At 37.7% G+C, this 26,570-nt stretch overlaps 1 protein-coding gene and 1 long non-coding RNA gene across 11 annotated transcripts in view; one reads left to right on the top strand and one right to left on the bottom strand.

The window, feature by feature from the left end:
* Positions 1 to 8,128: 8,128 nt before the first annotated feature.
* The window catches only part of CDKAL1 (CDKAL1 threonylcarbamoyladenosine tRNA methylthiotransferase), a 375,203-nt gene continuing 356,761 nt past the window's right edge, over positions 8,129 to 26,570 (bottom strand). For all 10 annotated transcript variants that reach the window (XM_085573579.1, XM_085573575.1, XM_085573576.1 and 7 more), the window contains one exon: positions 8,129 to 10,942. In XM_085573579.1, the coding sequence (XP_085429705.1) occupies positions 10,736 to 10,942 (207 nt within the window). In that variant the 3' untranslated portion in view covers positions 8,129 to 10,735. The remainder of the gene's footprint in view (positions 10,943 to 26,570) is intronic.
* Positions 10,942 to 21,207, top strand: LOC146768292 (uncharacterized). The gene is made up of 3 exons (XR_014953374.1): positions 10,942 to 17,879; positions 18,696 to 18,791; positions 19,121 to 21,207. It is a non-coding gene; the product is annotated as an uncharacterized LOC146768292 (long non-coding RNA).

Below are 26,570 nucleotides of genomic sequence, written 5' to 3'. Positions count from 1 at the left end.
GTCCCCCAGCCTGTGCCTCCACACCCTCGTTACACCAGGTCACCCCCAGCACACGCTGAGAGCGTTGGGCATGAGAATGGAGCTGCATTTCTGTAAAAGCTGGAAGGCTTATGGCAGCCTCAGCTTTTTAGGCTGGCTGTGAGGGGAAAATGATACCTTATCTGGCACCAAGCCTACTGGTAGAAAGCAGCTTGACATATTTTGATCCAGCAGAATGAGTAAGTTTACACAAGCTCAGTGCTTTGTGTTTTTACTGTGCCACCAAAACACAGTCAGAGAGTACACAAGTCTTACCATTACTGGCTCCTTATCTTGGAAATCTTCTATGTGTATTTCATCCAAGCCCTTTAAGCACCCACTCAGTGTGTGTGCAATCCTGACCTCCCAGGACCGGTGATATTTGCACACCACAGAAACAATGGAGCCATTTGTCTTGTGAGCAGGCCTGGGCAGGGGAGACAGCTCTCTCCCAAAGCTGGCCCCAAACAGGGCATTTGTTTCAAACGACTGAGTTTCAGAGCCTTTAGAAAAAGATATGGTGCTGCTGCTGCTGCTTAAACCTTATTTTCCTCTTTCTAAACTCACACAACCCTTCCCTCTCAAGCTACTGGCTACAGAATGAACAGGAGAAAGGCAAAAGTATATCAGAATACATATAAAAGCAGAGTATTTACTCTTTAGTGAATGCAAAACAGTCCAGGGGAAAGACTTGCAAAAAATAAGTATTGTTAGAAATAGCAGGATCCCCATTGTACTCCATTAAGAATACTGATCATAAACTGCTTTTTTTCCTGGTGATTGACAATGTAAACATCTAATCCTTTGCTTTCCATATGCTTTAGGAGCACTGGACAGACTGTCAAGCAAAGACCATTTCTGTTCTTGCAAATTTCCATGAAGCTCTCACTACAAGTCATTGTTTTCCTACATGCTCATAAAAAAACAAATTTGCATTTAATATCAATCTGCTGGTGCAAGTACAGTGTTTCCTCCTTTACACTAATTAGGCTATTTAAAGATGTTTTCATCAAATGCATGATAAGAACTTCTGGATTGTACCCCTTGAAATGTTCTGCTGAATTTTTGCTAACATTTGGTAACAAATCTCATGAGAGCCTTTAATGGAAGTTAACATTTTTTTCATGTGTCATACTGCAAGTCTTCAAAGCAGAAGTTTATAACAAACTTTTAATGTGACTTTAAAGCTCCCAGTCCTTTTCTAGATATCTGCTTTATGTTTGCTCACATTGCTGACTGCCCATATTTTGGCTGGCTCTGACCAGATCTAAGCAGAAAGGCAAACTGAAATGACGCAGAACTTACTTCTTCCTCCTTTGAACTTCCTTAACAAATAGAAATTTAGCAGCCTGTACATCAGGAAAGTAAGCAACAAGAGAAAAGAATCCCCAAAACCATAAACAACCAAAACCACCCACTCTCATGCCAGCTGTTTTTTTAAACTGATTTCTATGGTTAACAAAAGAGATAGATTGGGAGCCATGAAAGATGAACCATGTTCTGCCCACATCAACAGCACTTCCTGGAGGCCACCAGCAAATTGAACTCCCATTTAGAAAAAAAAACCAAAAAAACCCAAAAAAAACCAAAAAAAAGAGGAAAGAGAAGAAAAAACAAGTTATATTAGGTATGTACCTCTGTATATCAAAAAGGAGTTACTACCTAAGGGAAAGGACAGGTTGATAGCAACTTTGCATGTCCTTTATGATGCACTAATCCTGAGCTGATCAGAAATGATCACTGCAATAAACGCTATAGTTTAGCAACATCCTGCCTGCTCTATGGGCCGTGACCTTGGCTCAGCAATTCCCAAGCACACCTTACCTTACAGCTTCAGAGCTGTGTGGAGGTCTTCAAACCACAAGTTTATGGCTCTGCTCCACAGTACTTGCCCAATAGTGATGTGTTTTCAGTCACGTATTGCGTGTCAGTGGCATGCCTCTGCAACTTGGGAATGGAAATAAGGTAAGGACCTTTCCACAGCTCTACCAGCAAGAGACACTTCAGCTTGTAAAACTCTCTGGCAGTTCAAGGCAATGTAAATCAGCCCTTGCCTTGCAAAAATGCTCACAGCAACACGAGCCATCCCAAAATGAACCCACCAAAACACTGTTGCAGTCTGCCCGACGCTGTAGCAGATGAGCCTGCCACACTTCCCTTCAGGAAGGCTCATGGCAGCACTGCTGGTCAAGCAAGAGCTGTCCATAGAAGAATGAAGGACAGAAAGGCAGCATACATAGTTTTAAATCTCTTTGGACCACTGTAGTCACATCCTGACACATTGATCCTCTTTTCTGGGAAATTAGTTTCAGCCTATAGAAACTACTGAGACTCAAAATTTGTTTTTGTAAGAGTACCACGGGAGTTATAGCCATTCTATTTTGAAATAAAAATGTTTAATCTGCCAAGAAGTATGAGAAAGAAACATTTAAAAATAAAAAGAGAGAAAAAAGTGAGAAAAATACCATAATTCGACTTTTCATGGATATAGCTGTTAAACTGTATTTTAGTTTAAAACCATACAGCACACCAGAATAATTTATTTTAAATTCCTCCTTTGCTTAGGCCTTTGTACTATTTAAAACTTGTCCCATATTGACAATTCCAAGGTATGGAAAGAACTGTCTATAGCATTCCTCTTCCATAAGGCCAAAACTATGCTTTCTAACCAACTATGAAGTGTCTAAGAAACAGAAGTTTTATGCTTTCTTTGGTCATCACACCAGCTTGGTTTTACTGCCTGAAAGAGGAATAGCATGTCTAGATAACTGAACTCTGACAATTAGAAAATCAGACTAGTTAGTGAACTGTCATTTTTTTAAAGCAAGGAGACCTTGTCAATTCTACCTGTCAAGTGAGTTTGGACAGATTGATAAATATTTCAAGAAAACAGAATAAAACCTGTTTTCTCCACAAAGCAGACTTTCATTCAATTTCTTTGCTCACAAGCACATTATAAGAGAGCACAGCACAAGGCTGTCCATAGGACCAGACTTTACTACCAAAACTATTCCAGGTCTTTTGCTCAAGCTACTGCTGTGAACAAGAATGACTTGAAATTCGGTTTCATGGATTTCCTAACAGATAAGATATTATTTATGAGTTGCCTTAGCATTCCTACATTTGAAGCAGTATGAAGTATGATTGGCAGCAACCCAATTTCATTATTCTTAGATGAGTCAGTAAGTGTGGAAAGAGAAATGAAATGGGCAACCAATCAACACAGAAAAAAAAGTCCGATATTCTGAGGCCAAGAAAGTATTTATATGCTGATGACTCAACTTTTGCAGCAGTGTCTGCAGCAAGAACAGGAAATATACTATTGAACCCTCTTATGACAAGAACTTTGATGTGAAAGGCCAGAATAGCTCATTCTGCCTGCTGTGATTCAGAAAGCTGGAACTGTAATCCTGGATCTTTGCAGAATGCACTCACAACAGCTTCAGAGCTCACTACAGGACATCAGAAATGGGTCCTGCAGGACACATGGTAAGTGAATGGATTTCAAAGACTATGGAAAGGAACACAGATGACAAAGGGCTGGCCTTGGAAGCTGCTGTTTCACATACAATGTGTATATAATATATAAGACTCATCTACCTCTGCAGTGGTAGTTGACTGCTGCCTCACAGCCTGGAAGAGATGAGATCCTCCACCATGGCAGGTAAATTCTTATATTGGAATTTTCTGAATCAGAACCTACAATTTACCCCATCCTTTCATGAGTATTTGTGTTGAGGCTTGAGACAGTGGCTTCTTTACAAATTTAGGAACTGCCTCTTGTGCGCCGATTATAATTTGTTTTTCTTCTTGCACCGCACATGTTGTGGAGGATGTGGTGAAAGCAATGTCTAATACCATCCTGCAGCAGTAATTCTTACAGCAGATATATGCTGGGGCAAGGCTATCAAATCAGCTGTGTATCTGACTTTATTGACACTATAAATTGGTAGAAATCAAGAATTTATCAGTGGATTTAGATTGGTTAACTTCAAGAATTTTTAGTATGCAATACTGGCAAATTGTAGATAGAGACAGTAAATATATTAAATTTGTTGTCAGCTAGGCTTAATTTTCTTGATACCCCTGATAGTACTTCACAAACCAACTGAAAACTTGCAGTTTAAGTTCAAATCTATATAAAAATTAATCCCACCCCTTCTACAAGGGTTGCTGGTTGATGCAGGCTCACAGGGCATGCAAAAGAATGCAAACAAGTCTGATCTTAAAACCAGAAGCATAAGTGAATGACTTTTTTCAGTATTATTTCAGTCAGATAAAATAAAAAAGGTTTGGGAATCCAAATATGTGTTTCCAGAAAAAAAAAGCCAAATAAAACCATATCAAAACAAGCTGTCCCTTCAGAACAGCATAGGGAGGATATATGAAAGTGCAGGAGGTTCTGATTTATTCTAAATATTTTCCTTCTCACAGATCCAAAGCTGCTATCTGCTGTTAGGCTCTGTTTTACTCTTCCGCTGGAGAATGTTATTCAGATTGCCCTTTTCACCTACTAAATCCGAGCAGGACAGAAGCAAAATAATGCTGCTGCAGCATGCCCAAGCTGCTATCCGTCTTTTCTAAATTTCCTTAATATTACCATAATACTTGGAGATTAAGCTGTCCCTTGATTGTGAACATAGCTTTCTCTCTGCCACAGGCTATCTGTACAGCTGACTTGGTAACTTGCTCTCTTGTTTCCTCCTGCAGTCTCATACTAACACTCTACAGGCTATATCACACACAGCCCTTTGTAATCTCTTGTACAGACTTCTTGTAGTTGGTGATTTTTATTGGCTATTATAGCTCATAAAGCCACTAGTGGATATCAGATTTAATATGTTCAGCGGACATCAATGATGTGTTTTATCTCTTGCTCTGAATTACAGCATTTCTAGGGTTTGCAAGTTCAAAACTAATACAGCACAGCAGAAGAGGCCTTTTAATCCTGCTTATTAGAAAATGGGAGTTTCTGACAAAACCCAAAGGCTCTGGCAGACAGACACCACACAGGTGAAGAACAGACACTGCAACACAATGGATTCCAAGCTGTGGTATCTCTGGCAAATGAGCTTCACTGGAGAAGCAGCATTTTTATTTTCAGGGAAGAAGCCACCTTACTCAGACTAATACTTACCCTTCTGAAGAAATGCCATCTTCCACAAAACAAAATGAGGTGCTGATGACTTGGATGAAGCAGTTGGAAGAAAGGCTTAGAGAGAATGTAGGCTCACAGTGGAATGGAGGTACTTAAAACCCAAACAAAAAGCTGAAACTTGCAACCACTAAAAAGTGTGCATTATTTACTGCATGCCACTGGACTGAGCAAGTTTCTTAGCTGGCTGCACTTTACCCATCTCCCCTACCGAGCAGCAAAAAATGTAATGCACTGAGAAGCAGGGTGAGAGGGGACAGAGTTATGATGCCCTCCTCCATGAAACTGTGTGTGCCCAGCTCACAGCCAGAAGCCAGGTGAGCTGGGTGGTGTTTCTCTGGCTGTGGTACCAGTGTGGTGGGACAGACTGCTCCAACACAGCACAGGAACCCAAGTTATGAGCAGTTGGGAAGGGTGTCTGTGCAGCAAAGCCTTCCAAACACCACTGATGTTTTATTTTTCAGATTATATTGTAATGATATCCTAACCACGAGAAGTCAAATTTCCCATCATGTCATGATTTCATCACATTAATTTCTCTCAGATCCCCAACTCTTACTATGTGCCAAACAATCATGGTCCTTTTTTGGTGTGCTTTATCATCTCCAAGCTTCTCCTGTAATCTGTAACCCACTGGCAACTAACATTTGTACACCACTCCCCACAAACACCATTCAGGAAGAGACTGGACACAGTATTTTATGCACACTTAAGCATAACTATCCTGTTTTCACACTCAAAGACAGATGGGACATTTAAAGCACGCCAAATTGTAGGTACAAATCTGCATCACACTCTGGTTACCAACATGGAAATTCACCCCATTACCTACAACCAGCATTAAGGAAACCATGCAGGGCAGATTGTCCTCTACAAAACATCATGTTAAGACCATTTTTTAAGAAGAATGGCTATAATTGCTAAATATTCTCCAGTAAAATATTATTGAAAGGACACTTTCTCCATTCATGGGACATGACTGGACAGCACTAAAGATAATTCATAACCACAAATTCCCAACTGGGAACTCTGGGATATCAGCAGTTGCAGTGACATGATTTTTTTTATGGTATTTGGCTTCTTTAAAATGAAAATAGACTATTCATAATTCATCTCCCATTCACTGAAGAACCTTCATTTAAAGGAAAAAAGCATTCACTTAAAAGTTAAGAGCATGCATGAATCAAATATGGAACTAAAAGACATTTAATGATATTTGCACAAACACTTGCCAGCAATGACTCTGATTTTAATTATGTAGTGGATAACTAAACAAGTCCAGTGGTATTTTGCAGCCAATTCATAACTCTGTGGTCCCTGTCTCCTAGACCAAACGTGTTTTGCAGCTTTTGCACAAATATTTTTCATTTTGCACCCTAGTTTTACAGCCCCTAATTTTTTTCCTCTACTTTTTAATTTCTAAATGCTCTCTGTTTCTAGCTATACAATCAACCATAGTGCACACAAAATATAATGTGGGATATAAAACTGTGAAAATAAAATCTGGGAAAGTTGTAAGCAATTTTTCTAACAAAAAAAAAAAATGTTTGAGAAGACATAAATAAAGATTTTAATAAGCCTCACACAAACAGGCACATGCCTACTCATTCCTCCAAATTGTCAGAGCTCTTGCATAAGACTTCTTTTATATTCGTCTTAGTCCCTGAAGTTACACATGTCTTAAAGTTAAAAAAGATAGACTTGTTAATAACACACAAATGTTCATAGACATAACATCTTTACAGATATCCTCTGTGAGCAGATCAAGCCACTCTCCATATGTATTTAAACATAGTGGAAGGCTGGAATTTTTAAGTTGTCAGATCTGCGCCTGGGTAAGAGGGGCTCTATTTTCACTCTTGGAGCAGGAAGAGATTAGCAGCTTGAAATCACTTTGACAGTTTCAGTTACTCTCCTGCATACTGTAGGGAATTTTAATTCCAACCTGTGAAATTGTAATTGCTTCTCAAGAAGAGCAGGAGGATTCTGGGTAATGGCCACAGCCAAGCTTAGTGTCAAGAGTTGCCAGTTGCTGCCACTTCTGATATTATCTGCTATTATTCAAAAATCACTCCAACCTTCCATATGGGAAGTTGAACCGGGAAGTGAAACTAGATTAACAGTAGCTGTCACATGTTCAGAGATGTGCAAGGAATGATGTCATAGAGGTGAATCTCCTCAAAAGGCACCTTTTCTTCTTTCTCTTGCTTTATAGACAAGATTTACATAAAATCTTCTTCTATGTCATACTCTTTTTCTAAACTACTATTACTAGAAAGCTACAATGAAAAGACTTTAATGACAAAGTCCTCCAGCATACAATGCACAAGTAGAAAACGAAACGTGTGTACTTAATGCTGTTAACAACAGATTTAAGATGTCTTTGCTACTCAGGGTTCTGTAGTTTGCAAGATCCCTCATTGGAAACAGCCAAAGAGAACTCAGAGCTACCACAAACACTTACAAAAAATATTTGAGACTTTCTTGGTATCAAATGGGAATTATATTCTCTTTTTTGCTCTGACAAAAGGTCATTGAATGTAGATTGCTTATTAGCAGACACATTCTCTAGTGATGAGTGTGTTCAGCATGTGTGAAAGTGGGATCAATTGACTATGAGGTAACTTTTCCTGCAATGACCTTGTTAAGCTGGAGTGCAGCAGATTTCTCACCCACCCTGATGGTTTACAAAGAAGGAATACTTGGAAGTAGGTCTCAAACATAATGTTGATGTAAAAATTAAAAATGCCACCTGGCAGGGTACTTAGGGCATTCAAGGAGCCTAACAGGATCAGAATTCACAGATCAGATGTGTTCAGATCTACTTTTCCATGAGGATGATGCACTTGTACAGTTCAACCCACGCCCATTGAGGTTTCCCAAGCTGCACAAGTAGCCTCAGGCAGTCCAAGCTTGGTCCAGGTGAGCTGTTTGACCAGAACTGATTTGCTCAGCTCAGCAGCTTTGGAAGCTTTATTTGTACATAAACAGAACACAGAAACAGAACAATGACAAACACAATGCTGCTTTACAACACGAAGTGTCAAAAACCTCTCTCAAAATCTAAAGGAAAGCAACAAAATACTGATAAACACCACTTCCTACTTATCAGACTAAAGCTCAGTTTAAGAATATACTGCAGGCAATGTCATTTACAAAGTCTTCTTTGGCCTCTTTCAGTATATTGCACTATTTCTAAGAAAATAAGCTGGTCCCATTAAAGTCAACGATGCAGAGAATCTAAATCACAAGCTTCGTAAATCTCTGTAATAGCTGATGCAATGAGTCTGTAATTGCCACGATTAGATAAGCTAGAGTGGCTGACAGAGATAATGCTAGAGACACACAACATATCTGCATAGATTACTCCCATCACATGTGAAAGTTTGGCTCGAATATGATTTTGCCAATCCACAGTTTTCCTGAGAATCTAGCAATCTGTGGTACTTTCCTGAAAATTTCAACTCCCAGAGTCCTGTTGATGCGGTTTTTTGAGAATTTTTCAATTTGTTAAAAAAGTAAATTACTGATTGTTATATATTCCTTGTTGTACAGAAAATCTTGACAAAAAAAGCATGCCAACAAACAGAAGCAAATTATGGGTATGGTTATTTTTCTTTTAAAATTCACAGATTTTGAGTCTTGGCTTATGACTTTCAGTGGTTGCTGTAAGAAATATAAAATCTGAGTGATCACACACCTGATTTCCTGAAGACAGTTACATCTGTTGTTATAATTTACAGGCTGTGCTAAAAGCGTTGTGGTGGAGCTTCCTGGTTAATTGTGTGTAACTATTACAAATCCCCAATTTATAAGGTACAAAGCACTCTTACTGGGGGATTATTCCTCTGCACTGTAGAGATAATGTACTGGTTTTGACTGGGCTAGAGTTAATTTTCTTCACTGCAACTGGTTTGGGGCTATGTTTTGGAGAGCTCGCACAGAGTCAAGGCCTCTTCTGCATTTCTGGGAATGGCTGAGCACCTGCCTGTCAAAGTAATTAATGATTTATTTCCTTGGTTTGCTTTGCTTGTGTGCAGCTTTTGCTTTACCTATTTCAGTGTCTTTACCTCAACCCCTAAGTTTTATCACTTTCACTCTTCTGATTCTTGCCCCCACTGCAGGGGGCTGAGCAAGCATCTCAGCTGCCCACTGGGGTTAAACCACAACAGCCATGTAAGACAGCTCAGCTCCATCTGGATATGACACAAACATTAAGAAAACCCTCAGCAGTGCCTGTGTTATGATTTTAAACAGTCTCTGCAAGTGGAAGATTGGATGAAGATTCAGAAAGGTGACAAGGCATGAGCAATTCTACAATATGATGTGGTCAAGTGATGGAAGACCTGGGCACACAGTCCAATCCCTGGCTCACCAACACGCTTCACAGGATGTGTGGAGAGCCTCTCATGACAAAATGGTTTGAATAAAGTAATTAGGAATTTCCATTGTGTAAAATGCAACTGCCCCAACTAACAGAGTAATAATTGTTTTACTGAACCAACACAAAACTAAGACATTCCCAGGTAGTTCTCTAAGCATTGTATAAAATCTACAGACTGTATTAAATCCATCTTTTAACAGAACTCTATCGCCCAAACAACATTTTCCTAATCAATTAAACACCTTCAGAACTATTTCTATGTAAAAAAATATTTCTTCTTATATTAATAAAGACTAATAACTTGTTGAGAAGTTGAGAGATGCAAGATGGCAGGCAAAAATTCTTTCAGACATGACAGCAAAATAAATAGCAACAAATAACAAACTTTAATGGCCTTGCAGCGTTCATTCTAATGTAAAAAGACAGATATCAAATGATCACAGTGCGTCAAGCACAATCTTTAGGAAAGCTTTAAATAATCTACTCATAAAAGATGACCAATATCACTCAATGGAAAGATTCCTTACAAACTTATTTCTATTTCTGCTCCTTGTTTTTCTCATGTGGAATGTGCTTGGAGAATTGTTTACCTGGGGTGATTGCTTGATTGGATTCTGGTGAGATTGTATGAACCTGATGGCAAATCAGATCCATCTGTGTCTGGACTCTTGCGAACAGGGTCATGAGTTGTGAGTTAGATTTGGTAGTTAGAGAAAGTAGTATGTAGTTTTAGTATCTTCCTTTATATTAATGTATTACAGCATAGTTATATAAAGAAATCATTCAGCCTTCTGAACTGAGTCAGACATCATCATTTCTTCCCAATCGGGTTTGCCTGCATTTACAATAAGTATGTAATGCAAACATTGCATCATTTTAGGAAAAAAAGAAAAGGAAAGATGCAACAAACTACCAACCAAGGATCTACCAATGTTCTACCAACCAAGGATCTCAGGTTTTGACAAGATAGGCCTTCCCACAGCTTATTAACCTTCTCTGCTTTGAATGACAGAAAAGGCATAGAGTGAGTACCAATTATTGCCCAATTTATATTAGCTTGTTTTTTCCTAATAAAAAAAAAAGAAAGAAAGAAAGGAAAAAAAGATTTGTTGGTAAAAATGATTCCTTTGAAGACTTTGAACAGCAGTTTTATTGTTTTAATAAAAGCCCCATTCAGTTCACAGTTCTGTTTTCATTCCTCCATAGTAAAACATAACAAGAACTGCCAGCAGAGCCAGGCTGACAGACAGGATCTTCACTCCACCTCCCTCTTGTTGCCATGGCAGCTGCAAAGCCATCCAGGAGCTGAGCCGTGTTTTCACTGGGATCTCAACAGAAGGCTGTGCTTTCCAGTTTGTGCCGTTCTGCACTGAACGTCTGAACTCCTGTGAAGAAATGCACACATTAGGATTAAAACTGTGTTCTGTCTTTCTGATTTTGCATACCAAATACACTCTCCTCTTTATACTGCGGTGAAATTAATGTCCTTTTCACAACCAACAATTCAACCTGCACTGTATCATCCTCAGGTCATCAGTTTTTCATACAGGAATCTTATAAATGCCATACAAAATCAGCATTTCTAATGAAATTAACTGCCAAATCAATGCAGCTGTTAGCAACAGAAACAAATCTCCAGACCTCACTGCCATCAGAGACAGTCATTTGATGGTTATTTTTTAATTTGTTTTGTTGCTATCTCACTACTTTCCGATTTTTGGCTTCTCCAAAAGAAATGTCTAACCAGTGATAAAGGGGACCACAACACTCAATCCTTTGCACAGCAGGGATCTTCTAAAGTCAATCATCGACTCCTGGTGTGCCAGCTCAGTGGTGCTTGAAAATCCTCCCAAAGGGCTTTTCCTTTCCCCTGACCCTCAGGAGGCAGCTGTGCTAAAACACTCACCTTCTCATTCAGTATATTGAATCCAGTTCCCTGCTGTGCCTGCCATTACCATTCCCAACCTGACTGCAAGCACCAAGATCCCCAAGAAAATGATGTCTTTTAACTGCAGCACAAGTTACAGATGTTGCATCACTATTTTAGCAGAAAATCCAAGTGAAAATAATAAAAGGCTCTTTTCTCTTGCACCCTTATTCAGTTCAGTATTGCAGATACTCCAAAGAAAAAACATTCATTGAAACTCTGATAACATTGCAAGAGATTTAAGTGGTAAAGGTGTAATTAAACAAAGGTGTAATGATGCTGCATCACCAGATGCACTATTTCTGTTGATCATATCTGTTTTCCTCCTCTGTATTTGAATAATCTTCTAGGAATTCAATTGAGTTCAGATGGATTTTTAATTGGTTTGAAATTTTCCAGTTAAAAAAAGGTTTTTGATAAAACCATTTTATTTTTTTTTCCCTTTCACATTTTGTATAAAATAAATCAGGGACCCAGAAAGTACCTATCTGGACAATCTTGTGTTTCCAAGAAGCTGAATCAGGGCCACATGGAAATACAGACCAGATGCCCTCTCTGTCTTTTACCAAACATATTTCTGGGCAAACTCAAAGAAATATCAAAGCTCCAAGAAAGGTGCCTGCCCATGAAAGTGTGACAGCACAATTCAAACCTTCTGTAACTGCCTCCTGTTTTCCATTTCAGCAATCAGCTCCATTAGAGTAATTGTGGAAGGAAAATAATGATTACTACTGGTTAGGTAAGTAAGCATCAAAGGGGCAAATGATAGTCTAGAGTAAGTGCTATTCTAACAACTGAGTTATTGCTGACTTAGATCTCAATTCACACAGGCAAAGGGTTACTGATCAAGTGAACTATGAAATGAGGATGACTTCTCACACATAAGCACCTAGAAGAATGTCAGCTGGGTAAACAGTGGAAAGGAAATAGGCAAGCACACTGGTTGTAATTCTCCAGTGTGAGGCACAGTAACAGCACCACTGCAGAACTTCAGTCTATATTGTGCAGAACATGATAACTTAATCAAAAACTATTGTTAAGCTATTAATTTAGCTTAATCATTTTCTAAGGCATCTGAAATTTTAGCACTTGGCCACAGCTATTTTGTCCTCCCAAATCAAAGCTGATTAACCTTTGCCTGAAGATTAAACTGAAAAATGTACAGTATTAAGGATTTTTTACAAATTAGTCAAAATTCTTTGGCAATTTATTCTTTTGAGACATTTATAAAGCATTTCTTTTCTTTGCAGGTCTCACAGATCTCTAATGTAAGGTGCTTAATTTATGGTAATGACCTGTTTTTATATGTATTGTTGGTACATTAATACTAAGGCTAAAGTGATTTAAAGGAATGGATAAGGCTGTAAAAATATCAGTACAACTAAAGTCTTATTTCTTCTGAGATTTATTTTTCACTGAATCGTGACTTAAAATTTGGCTGACTACAATCAGCCTATTGACTCCTAATTAAATATTTCTACACTGCATGATAAAATCATAGTCATTTACTCATACAAGATTAGATGCTATCCCTTGGCAAACAGATAAAAAGGGCCAGTACCTCATAAATAATGTTGGACCTTCTCCTCAGTGCTCGTCTTCATGCTCAGCATTAGTTCCTACCTACATGTCTCAGGAAGACTAGGGACAGCCAGCAAAATGCCCCAAACACAAATTGTAAGTTGTAAAATGTTTTGAGAGACTTCTTTTAAGTTTTCCCCTGCACTAACAGTTAAGCACATCAGTGTTTCATGCATCCAATCATGTTTCTGTAACACAGTTTACAGTAGTGGTTTCACTGGCATTTCATTTATGTTATACAGTTTTTCTGTTTTCCAACATAAAACTAAAGAGTCTCATCTTGCTGGTATAATTTTGATCATTCTTATACTGCTTTTTTGTGTTACCATACAGTTTTCTTACACCTCTACTATAACATGCACTGCATATGCATTAGGTAGTGCTGCATACTGCTGATAGGACAGAATGACACAAGAAATTTTAACAAGGTTTACGAAGTTCCAGTGGTGGTGAATGCTGCTGGGGAGCTGTACCAGTGGCGTTTCATCTAAGTCAGCCTGCACAGCTGTGAAATCTGTCTTTTCCTTACTTCAAATACTTCATCGTATTTCCAATAAATGAGATGATCATACAGATACAGTAAACCGATTTTTTGTTTTCTTTTGGTAGAAAGACAAAAATATCTCAATTTGCAAACTGAAGTGACCCTTTTCTTAAAGACATCACAGCCTACCTCTTAAACATGCTGTGTTTCTGTTTGATAATGTACACCTCTTCAGGTGATCCTGCCAAAGCTTACCTTTCAAGTAAAGAGTGTATTCATCTGATTCATGTTTTCTAAGCACTGTTCTCTGGTTTGGCCCAAAATTCTGCCTGACACATGAGTAATACCACAGGTTTCCATGAAAATTTCCCTCATTATCATCACAGACCGTGCATCTGTTAAAAAAAAATGGTACATCTGTCTCCCTGTGACTGAAAGGCTCCTGTAGGAAATAACAGTCTTTTCAATCCTGAGATTCATACAGGGCTTTTAAACCCAGGATAATCACTCAGAGACACCTGCAGGTGGATGCCTCTTCCTCAGAGCCTGTCGTGCCACTCGGTGAGACACAGCACAAATTCACCAGTGGGAAGAGGAGCTCTGCAAAGGGACTGTGTCACTGCACCCTCTCCCTCCTGAGTAAGGGCTGCGTGGCCCTTGCCATAGTCTGGGCAACAGGGATGGGTCTGTCAAGAATATAAGCAGTTCTTCCAGGCACACAGCTATCATATGAACAGCTGTGTTAGTGAAAAACACTGTATATATCATTCTATGATTATATTCTATGATTCTAAATTTGGTGTAAATAACCTCGGTGGAGGTAAAAATCTCATTTTTTCAACCAGCATTTACACTGTCCACTCACCATGCTCTCACTTAATTGAAGGATTAATTCTGAACAGTCCTTATTTGTATCTCTGTCTCTAGATAAAATAGTCATAGTGCATTAGTTTTCCAAGGAAATCTTTAAGTAATTGCTGTAATATTCTGACCTAATATTCTGATATAGCTGTGATATTTACCACATACAATCACTAGTCAGAGTGCAACAGTTCCTTAAGCTGAGCTAAGAAATCACACTTTTGTAGCTGCAAGAGTTAGAAAGATTACCATAATGATTCATTTCAGTGGAATTTAGAATAAAAATCAAAGCCTCTTTTAACAAAAAAAATAAAAAATGCTGAGAGGAAGCCCTAAGGTAAAGAAGTTTCAAAAATATGTGTTTATACTAGTTTCAGTCTTGATAGGCCACAAACTCTTTGGTAGACTTGTTAAGTATTGCTCTCACTAAATAGCACCACAATGAAGGAAAAGGTACTTTAAGATTTAAAATGATACACTGTTAATCAAAATGAGGAAAAGAAGGGAAATTACCAAAGTGAAATGCACAGACAGAGACTTTGAGCTAAGAATCTTGTATTTCCATGGAGGCAGCCTTTCATCTTGTTTTGGCAGTCACAAAGTAAACACAAGACTTTGCTAATAAGGTATAACATAAATTATTAAAACTTTTAGTGTATGATCAAATGCATTTCAGATTATTTTTTGAATAATTCTGCCTTGACGACTGCCAGAAGTAATATAGTTTGTGTACTCTTGCACAGGCCCATTGATTGCTGTCTTTCTGAAACTCCAGTCCCAGAGCAAACCACCGTGCATGGAAGAAAATATAATCACATCAAAACCTAAGATTTGGCATCTGTCGATCACAACCTAGCTTTTTGTAAGATCTCACTTCATGTTAGTCAACAAAGACATAAGAGAAACTCTTTAGCTCTGAGCTGAGGTTTTAATAGATTCAAAACATTTCTTACATGCAAATTTCTTTTATGGCTCAGGGGCACTGTTAGAGCTTGGAAGTGTTAGCTAACTGCTGTGAAAAACTTCTTGACTGAGCATATCTCAAGATAAATTAGACTTCTGAATTTTTTAGCCCAACCAAGTACATCACACACTTGTACTACTGGCTTTAAAAACACGGACTTTTACATAATCATGCACAACAAGTCTGGGTGACAAATTTAAAGAAAACATGTTAAAATATGCATTACATCTCCTGCTGCACTATTTGAAACTCTGGGCTATTACACTTTAAAGGCATTTTTCAGATTTAAAGAAACAAACAGTTACTGAAGGTCACAGAGATTACACATCCAAAAAATATGTCAAGTTAGTTTCATTGAATAGTTCTGGAAGACACGCTTAGGTCTGTAGGTATTAAGAAAATTCCTTTGATTTATTACTTTAAAAATTCTACCAGCCTTCTGCAAATGTGGAATGCTGATCTTAAATTACAAAATAAATGGCACAGAAAATATTTTTTTCCTAATGGAATTAACATGGTAATTCCTATAAGAAGCATCCCTGCCATCATGTATTCCAATGAATGTCCAGTACAATTCTGTTAAAAGAAAATGCTGTCTACAAGCATGCTTGTGTCAGATGTTATCAGCTGTACACCATTCCTAGGAATTCCAATACAAACAGTGTTTACTTAACCATTTTTTAAAAATGACAAACCTGGAGAGAAAAAATAAAGCAGTCAGTTCCTTTTGCAAAGGAATTTCATGTTATTTCTCCTTTTTGAGTTTTGAAAACATCCAGGGATGGACACCACAACCTCTCTGTGCCTTTTTTCCCCTGCTGGAGCCCATTCATGGGAAAATGCTTCTCTTTATATCCATCTGATCTGAAGCTCTCATTTCAACCTAGGCCCAGTCTCTCATCCTCCATGAGCCAATGGGAGGCACGTGGCTTGGTCTTGTCAGGAACCCCTGTGCAGGCACTGGGAGGTCTCTGCTGAGGTCTCCTGAAGCCACCCCTGCTCCAGCTCTGCTCAAGCCTCAGCTGCTCCTCACAGCCAGCTGCTCTGGCCCCTGACCAGCCCTGTGATGCAAATCTGAACTCCTTACAGTTCCCAGCTCCTCATTTCCGCCAAGATCACTGCAAATGACCCAGCCAAAGCAGGTCAGCAATACTCCTAGAAGCTGGATATATACACAACTATAGAGGTAAAAATGGGAGGCTGTAGAGATTGATTGACCTTAAGCTCATCTGCATTAAATCTGACAGTTCCTTCCAGCTGTCATCCTTTATGGTGACCATTTTTAACTGGGGCCTTCCCTGACCTGCACAACAAGTCAGCAAAGTCTGTGCTCTTTCCAGTAACACCTGCATGATCTGTTTGATTCCTTTGATCAGCATAGAAAAAAACAATTTGCTCACTACTCAACTTTTACCTTGATTAATACTATAGTAATTCCTCCTGTCCATTCTCTTTTCCTTCTACTTCTCCTCATTTCTCTCTTGCATCATCTGATCATGCAGTCTCTCAAATAAACAAAGGCAGAGATGCCACTAGGAACACAAATCATGTCATACAGATGCACATCTGGAACTTCCTCCTCCTACATTAACATTAAATTCAAATTTTAATATTCCTATTTAGGAGTATAAAATGAATTAATTTTCTCTCTGTAAATTCCCACCATTACTGTATGGCTGCATTGGTGTTTTTCTTGGCAGACATCTCCCTGCTCTCTTCCATGTTCTTACCTAAGGGTAGACCCTTGCCTACCTACTTCTTTTTCCTCCTCCAGTCTTTCAGATTATTCCTTCAATCAGCCCTGAAAATTCAAAAAGCACTTAGATGCTAGACAGAAGACTGAGAAACTGGGGCTTTTAAAATAATTTCCTTTGTGATGTACACTTTGAGCAGGAAGGAAACAACCTAAAAGCTCAATAAGCAAAAGAAACAAAAACAAGAGAAACAACCAGTTGAGAAAACACAAGCCAAAAACCACCTCCAAAATGTTTAAAACACAGTCTTGTGCTGTTTTTCATTATACTCACTTGTTTTAGCCTGTTTCTTTATATTTACCTATAAATGTTTCCAGCCAGGACTTGACTCTTTCTTTACATATTTGTATTTTGTGCTTCTATTAAACTTAATGACTCAGTATCATTCCACTACACAAACACTGCACTGTCAAAATAACCTGTCATTCAAGGTCAGACACAACATCTTTAAAAAACAGTGTGATGCCTGGATTCTGAGCTTTATTTTTCTTGTAATAAGGTGTGTGGGGTGTCAATCACTCTGACAGAATCAAAGGACATGACAACCAGCATTCCAGCCAGCACCTGCAACCACAACAGAACTGAAAGATCTTCTAAAGAGAAAAAGTTTGCGTTTCAAAAATCACAGTCAATCAAGCAATAACTTGAAATGAAGAATGAACATAGCAGCACAACGTGGACAAATTCAGGATGGGCTTCTGTCACTATTTATCTTCCTGTGCATTGGACAGTTTTATGATGGAGATGGCAGGTACTTGCTCTGGGCACTTATTTGGTAATTAGCTGGCTAACAGACAAATCTGCTTCCTAGAGATCACCAGCACAGGCTTCATGGCTTTGAAAATACATTACAGTGAATTACAGGATGCACATTAACTTGTAGTAACACTAGATATCCTTTTTCAGCATGCATACCATGACCTGTGTTATTAGATGCCATTCCATAGGATTCCAGCTTGTTCCTTCTTTAAAGGATCACTGAGATTTTTTTTTTTCCCCCAGGGTGGGGTGTTCTTTTAAAATAAGAATTTTAAGGTTGTGTTTATAATACAATAATTTTCCCAGTTTGTTTTGTTGTATGAGGAAAGAAAGACAGCATGTGAATGTTCAAAGTCTGCTCTACAAGTGAGAATATTTCATGAAATATGGTATACTTTTTTCACAGTACAAGCTTTCAGAGGCCATCACCTTTTTGCTTCCATTTTAAATCTTGAAACAACAGTGACAATTATGTGGAGGTAATTGGTAGCTACAGGCAAAGACACAAAAGGTTTCCATCAGAAGGAGTACCCCAGTAAAATGGATAGCTAGATCTGAAAATGTATATTCATGTCACAAGAATCACCAATATAACTGAATGATATTCACGTATCAACAGTGAAATGAGTAATACTGGTTTTACTCAAGGGATGTTGTCTCTCAAAATCAGGAAAGATTTCAAAGATCTTTCACATACAGCAAAGTAGAATAAACTGATATATGTACATATTCTTGGCTAAAAGCCTCCCCCTTAATCCTAGAATATGTCATAATCCTGAATTTATGGTGTTTTCATTTCTTCCTACAGAACCAAGCATTAAAATGGAATGTTCCTCAGAGACTTACATAATACAACAACCTCAGAGACAAAGGATACAGCCCTTCTTACACTTCAATATCGTGGGTAATAAACATTTTAAACACTTTGCAATGATACTAGGTTCCCAAGTTTCAAATTTCATTCCAGTAGGTATCTGTGGGATCTATATGCCTCCCTCATTTTACAGGGAGGGAAAAAAATACAGAAGATTGAAGTGCCTCCAGTGCCACAATGCAAGTCAGAAATCGGGTTTCTACAATTCCTGTCTCAGATTCTAGCTGCCAGCAGAAGCCAACATAGCCTGTAAAATCTTTTATGTCTGTCAAGCTGAAATTTTAAAATAATTTTCTTAAAGCTAGACAATGCCTTAATATGCAGTCTCCTGTCAATTTCTCTTACATTTATTTTCACAGACTTTCCTGTCTAGGATTAAACACCTCCAGTCCCTGGGAGTGCAGATGCTCACCAAGCACAGCTGGAACCAGACCTTGGCAGAAAGAAGCATTTAATGTAAAGCCTAAAATTTACAGTTAATACTGTGTGACTGATCTTGACCAACTTTGTGGGTTCAGTGATAAAACAAAGGTTTTCTTTTCACATTGTTGTGGCCTCTTTCCTTAGTTGTTTTAGGAGGTCTCCCACAGTGCCAGTTAGAACACTTTTGAGCACCTGAGGGAGTGTCTGGAAATCTGTGTCTCCTTTTTAATTTCACACTCAGTCAAGTTCAGCTGCAGTTAATGGAGGGCTCTCTCATGGAAACATCAAACAATGGTTACTTTCTGTGATTAGCAAGCCCAACTGCTCTAACACAATCTCTCTATCCTCAGTCACCACAAATGATTTGTCAGCCCTTCCCCATAAGAAAGATTACATGAGAAAAACCTTTCTTGGCTTGCAGTGTATTTTATGCTAGATAATCATGATAGCACCTTGGCACTCTGTCTAAGACATCAAAGAACAGTAAGTATCCAATCTGCAGGCTGGAACAAATATCTACCCTCAGGAGAGACTTCGTATTGTTCACAGGGTGGTCTGATCAAACTTCTGCAGTTGTACAGAAGTGCCCGAGCAGGGACTTGCACCCTGTCACGCTCAAATACTGACCATTTATACCCACTGCACCTCAGTCTTCTCCCACATGAGTGTTGCACAGTATATCAGCTTGTACATGATAATTCTGAGGATTAGCCCATGAGGAGAAATTAATTTCTTCTGGAATTAACCATGAAGTAGAAAATACTAATTTTCCTCTTTTTCTTTGATATATTGTCCCCTGGAGTTGTCTTAAATACTGAAAAGTAAACACTGCAGTTTGCTTGAATACATGCTACAAAATTTTAATAATTTTAAGTATCTGTTTCCAAGCATCTTTATCTGGCCACCATCAAATCTGTTCTCCAGACTAACCTTTTAGTAGACACTATAAACATCTGCCTCATCTTCATCTGTGAAATGGGAAGACAAAAGCTACATTTCAGGAGGATAATGTAAACATAAACTTAGAACTGTTTCTTAAGCACTCAGAAATTTAGTTATGGAGGTCACAGGAAAGGTTAGAAAAAAATAAGTAACTCCCTTGAAAGAGAGGTTTAAAAGGCATGTAACAACACTAATATTACATGACAAATAATGAAGAGGAAAAATATCTAACAGTAGCTTATTGAATTGGACACTAGGAAAAAAAATTTTACCCAAAAGGTTGTCAAGCATTGGAACAGGCTGCCCAGGGAAGTGTCTGAGTCACTGTCCCAGCAGGTATTTAGAAGGTGTGTGGATATGGCATGTGGGGACATTGTTTAGTGGTGGACTTGGCAGTCCTGGATTAGTGGTTGGACTTGATGTTCTGTCCATCTGTCTGGAAGGTCTTTTCCAACCTAAAAGATTCTGATACTAAAGATTCTGATACTACCTCTGTGCATAAAAATTTGCACATGGACACGTGTGAAATACTGCATAAGCACCTCATAAAAGACTGAAACACAGTACAGCTGGCATTTACACAGAAATGAGGATTGTTAGACTTTCCTCTGTTTAGAAAAGGCTACTGGTCTTTGAGAATACAGCCCATAATATTTTAATACACCTTTCTCTCATATTTTACTGTTGCTTTTGTCTCTAGGTGAATACAAGTATTGACAGCAATTGACTCCTGGGCAAGTTGAGTCCTCCAAATGATTTCAGTATCTCTGTGTATCCTAGTAACTTTTGAACTACTCACTTCAACAGTGAGACAACAGCAAGGACTGGTAAAAAAAACCTTCACTCAAATGTAAATCACTGCTTCTGCTGAGGGAAAGGCCAGACCAAGGCCTCAATGATCTATTGAATTCCACCACCCTGCTGAGCAACCTGTAGTCCTGAAACTCCAAATGACATGCAGTAGTTACACAAACCAGGAGAAGTTACAAAAAAGTGAGAAAAATATAAATAAAACAGATGATGACCTGAAAGTGGCAAACATATACCAGGTGTCTACAGGGGTGAAAAATATAAGCCCACAGGGATGACAACTGTGGGGCTTAATGTAGTCTTTAACAAATTGATGGGTTTAGATTTTAAAATGTTTAATGTCTCCATATTAAAGCTTAACAGCACTACAACATTTTTCTTTTATCACACAAGACACTCCCCCAAAGTGTAATTCACTCCTTTCCAGCTTTTAAGAGCTGCACATCTGGCTTTCCCCTGTGGTTCTGTGACAAAATCTGATTATGCTACAGAATCTTAAGCACTCCTCACTGAAAAAAATAATGAACTAACATTTCTTTGGACAAGAGACACATAAGCTGAAAACAGAAAAGAATTCCTGTCATTCTAAGCACCACTTCCATCATTTCACCAAATTAAAGTTCTTGCATTTTGAAAAAAACTATCTCTGTCAGAAATGGATATTCACAGCTGTCCTTTTTGTATGAAAATTATGTTATCTGCACTTATCAGAGATTTTGTATGTGAGAATTGCAAAATAGTTTCCACACGGATAAGATAAATCACAGTCACACTGACTGAAATGACTTAACAATCACATGTGAAGTAATGTCAAAACAAGGACCAATAGTTAAAAAAAATCCTCTAGTCCTGGTAACAGGACCCCTTTCCTCAGGACCAGAAATCCATCTGGTTGATATTATGCAAAGGTAGTTTTTGCAGCTATGTGATTTTTTTGACAAAAAGAACTTGAGTATATTGCCTAGACAATTTTATTCCACAAAAAGTACTTTCACAAACATTTCCAAACCACTCCAATCCAAAATGGAGCATTTGTTCGAATTCTGCTACAGTACAGATATATGTATATATAGGTATGAAGAAGCATCTATCAATTTGAAAGCCAAGACATTTAGTGAATAATTTTCTCACACAATACTGTGTCAAGGACCCTTTGATTATACTGAGACTAAAGAAAAATAGTAATTTCCATGGGACTTTTTCTTTCTGTTTTGCATTTGACATCTGGCTCTCTAAGCCAGTCAGGATTCATTCCTTTCACCATTTATCAATCACACATCCATGTCAGGTTGTAGTACTTGGGTGGTCAAACCTTTTTGAGAGGTCACATGGGTCTACCAAGAGTTTAGCCTGCCATCTTACCAATCACCCAGCGAGACAGAAATATGTGTTGTGTAATTAATAGCTACAAGCTCTCCAGCTCCATACATCACAAGTTCTCCCACACAGATGACACTGACCTGGCAGCCCTTAGAAAAGAGGGTATTGGATAACACCAAATGAGCCAGGTCAACTCTTTAAGTTGTCCCATGCCAGAGGCTGGCCATTTCTGCCCTGGAATAAAGACAACAGGCTCACACACAAGTAGAGAGGGGTTCTTTACAGGCCAAGTCTCACAAAAGAGTGTTTCTACTGATAAGACCAGGTAAAAAAGGAAAAGAAAATCTGATAGCACTGTAAAACCAACACTCATTTGCTGAATTATGTTGAGCCAGGAATTTGGGATTAACTATTTTCTTATGGGCTGATGAGCTATCTACATCAAAAATGGCCTGCCTTTGGGTCCTTAATTATTCTGTGTTGATTGCCATCACCAAGAACAACTAAAAATGTACATTTCTTCTAGAAAAATATTTATAAACATTTTTAACTGTATGCTTTTGATTTATAAATTATCAGCCCTTTTCTACAATAAAGAATGAGAAAAATCCGTATTATTTCTTTAATACCATAGTGGCATTAATGAATGTGTAGAATAACCTTGGTTTTCACTTTATACGACTGTATCTTAATTAAAAATGACTTCATACCAGTGCTTGTTACCTTAGTGATTAAAAGCTGAAGCACCACTGCAGTACATATATTTTTCTCATCCTAATTCCAGCTTTTCTATAAGAAATAGAATGGAAGAAATATGCCCCGGATCATGATTTTATTATTACACCAAATCTGAGTTGTGGTCCTGACTCGAAGAAAAGAAATGAAACTAAATATGCTGGAATTTTAACATCCCATGGGCTTGAGTTTCAAGCACAGAAAAGCTGTGCTTGAAGCCTTCTGACTCTTTGGGAACCTCAAAACATGAACTGTTTCTGATGCCAACCTGTGAATCTGCTTTGAGTCAACTCTCTGTAAAAATGATGAACAAGTTTTGGAATATGTTGTGATGAAAAAGAAAGGCCTAAAGGACCCTGCAAACAGCTGTAGCACCAATTTTACCTTAATGGGAACATATATGGGATTTGGGCTATCTACACTAACCCTACCACACCACCACCTTTCTGTTTTGTTTTTTTTTTTTTTTTAACCTTTCATGCTAACCTGACTAGATTTTCAATCCAGAATTCCTTCATCCCACTGCTGGATCAAACCATTACAACAGATCCATTTGTAATTTCTGGGTAGAAGGGCTGTCATTACAACAAATCAGTAGAAAATCTTTTTGAATTTTTAAGAAGGGTTCCAAGGTCTGAAATAATAAATTGTAGGTGGGAGAACTCTACAAGTAATTTAAATACACAATGGGAAGTAGTCAGAGGAAGGTTATCAGTATAGTGTATTGCACACTAACCACAAGTAAAGTTGTCTTTAACAAAGTACTTAAATAACCAGTAATTTTTGTGTATCTTTTTTATGGTCTTTGATAAAGCCCACAGGAACAGCTTGCTTTGGAACTTGTTAAAAATAAGAACTGATCCTAAAGCTCTATTTAGGAGTCAGGTCCCATGAAAACTCATAGGCCCTGAGCCAAGTTCCTCAAAGGGAGAATGCAATTTTTTACATTATTATTGTGATTATTATGCCTGCAGTTTGAGAAGACTTCTTTAAAAATATCTTAGTGGGAGAGATTGTAGTAGGAGAGCAAGGGTTTATTTCTATTGTTATTTGGGCCAGTAAAACTGCAACAACACACCTTAATAACTAATGGCATGATAAAGGATCTGGAGGGAATGTTAAACTCGATACAGAATACAGCCTGCACAAACACAAAGTTACTGTATGTGACTTTTGAATAAGCAGCAGTTTTTAAGCTTGCTTAGATGCTATAACATTCTGTGGACTGTCTTTGAGCATACAGTCATTCTAATGTGTTCAACAGTCACAGTAAATTCTTTGGATATTCTAAGGTAGTTAGGAGCATATGCTCGGTGGACTAAATTTAAGGCTGTGAAGTTCACATACAATTTACTGAAGTATGGTATTTGAATATTTTAAGATACCTTTTCTCCAATGTAGCCATCAAAGAGAACTTATTACTCAACTGCAATTTAATTTCAGTCTAAGACACAGCCCCTGCAAATGTGCCTTTAAATTTTTATATGCAGACATCTTCCCCAACTATAATTTAGTAATGAAAAAGCACACAAAATTTGTTTGGTTCTCTTATTGAAAAGCCTTTTCCTCTTTTTCTTATGCTTTTTCCTTATCTTATTACCCTTGACACCACAAAATTAAAACCAAAAATCTTCAGCCTCTAATAAATCTCATATAAGTATATTAAAAGCACAAATATAAATCACTATGTCCAAGTATTATAAAAGTCTGACTGGAAAATTATGATTAAAAATGTATCTGGGTATCGTACTATAACTCAAAAATAATCCTAATATTGCAGAGCAGTTCAATGCTTTTTAAATAGACTTGCCAGAATAAAAGAAAAAAGTTGCTTGCAAAATTTATATATACATTAGCAATTCTCATTATCATAAAGGAAATAAGCAAAAACACAAAGGATGATTATTAGACTATTAGAAACTCATTAATCTATTCATAATCTAATAAAGAATTTGAACATGTAATAATATTAAAGGATACAAAACATGGTCATTTATCTTCAGCATAGTTTGGTAATTTTTTTGAAGTGAGCTACAAAAGCTACACCTTTAAAACAGTCTTTACTTAAAAAATAGCTTAATCTCATGACTGTAATTTTTACTGCCCTTCAAAACAATCTTGAAGGTAATGAATCATCTCACTTCAATGGTTTTGGCAACAAATACATTTCTAAGAGGTGGATGTTCAACATTCCAGAATTTTGTACATGTAAATTCAAACCTCCTACTGACCTTCCATTTGGTGATGGGGAAAGCTGTATAATGAGCTACATGGGCCTTTTTTGTGCTGACCCTTTCAAGTATTCGTGTAGAAAGACTATTTTAATTACAGCTTCAATAAAGGAGGAACAGACAGAAATAACATCCAGTCAAGACATAAATATCTGATGCCTCTGACTGTATTTGCTCACAGGGAAAGGAGAGATAGTGAAGGAATGGAGAGAGAAATACTGCCTTAAGTGTGCTTTTTGGTGATCTAAGGAGTACTAATAAAAAGAAAAGAGGTGACTAAGTACTGCAGAGATAAAATGTACACATGGGCTGAATATCCTCCATCTATCTTTGCTTCAGAGGTATAAAATTCAAACCTATGATGATTTTTGTGGACTGGATGTAGATGACTTCCAAAACAACATAAAAACAGAGAAAAGTTGTGGCTGCTATACTTTTCTCCTGAAAGCCAATTAAAACTTAAATTTGGTATATTAAAACTTAAAATTTGTATATTAAAAGATAAAGGATTACCAAAAACAAATGCTATTTCATTTTTCCCAAAGAGTCTGTTTGTTAGAGATCTGATGGAAAAGAAAAAATATTCTAAAAGGATCTCCTAAATATTACAGGCAATGTCAAACAATTAAAATTACCATGACTATACATTTCCCTATGCCAACAGAGAGCAGAACCCGCTTACTGATATTGCAGTGCAGCATCAGCAGGTTGAGTACTAGAAATAAAATACAAAAATGGCAGAAATATTTTAGCACTTTTATTTCTGGAGGCAGAAGGGATAGAACATTTCTGTTTAACTTTTGCTTATTCTCCAGAAAACGACTTAGAATTGAATCTTCCCTGTCATTACTATTTCCATTTATTGCATGAACTGCACATGATTAACATAATTATATATTTTAAGTGATTAAACTGTGACATTCAGCAAAATAACTGTTGAGGAAATGAAAAGTAAATAAATTAAAGTTCAGATTTTTTCACCTGAAATGGACTGTGGTGAGCATTTGTTTGAAAAGGGTCTACATAATATGTGTTGTTTCAGCTGAGCTTTGACCACTGCAGTTGAAATTCAGCCCTGCCAGAGGGATGGGAAGAAAGACAACACACCCATTAAATTAAAGACACCAGGATAAAACTACTTGCTGAAGGTCTTATGCTGGCTCTTGGGCTTCCTCTCTTTAATCACCTCTGTATATTTCAGCCCTTTAAGCAGGGCAAAGAAATGTGTTGGATCAACACACTTGCACTACTTTTGTTCCAGTTTGGGAGTCATCAAATGGCTATACTAAAACATTAATTGAATTATAGCAGATAAGGCTGGAAACAAAGAAGTCACCTAGCCCATACC

This window comes from Lonchura striata, chromosome 2 (genome assembly GCF_050655825.1).
Source record: "Lonchura striata isolate lonStrDom1 chromosome 2, ASM5065582v1, whole genome shotgun sequence".
NCBI lineage: Eukaryota > Metazoa > Chordata > Aves > Passeriformes > Estrildidae > Lonchura > Lonchura striata.
Note: the sequence above shows the minus strand (reverse complement) of the source record. Positions and strands in the feature narration are given on the sequence as shown.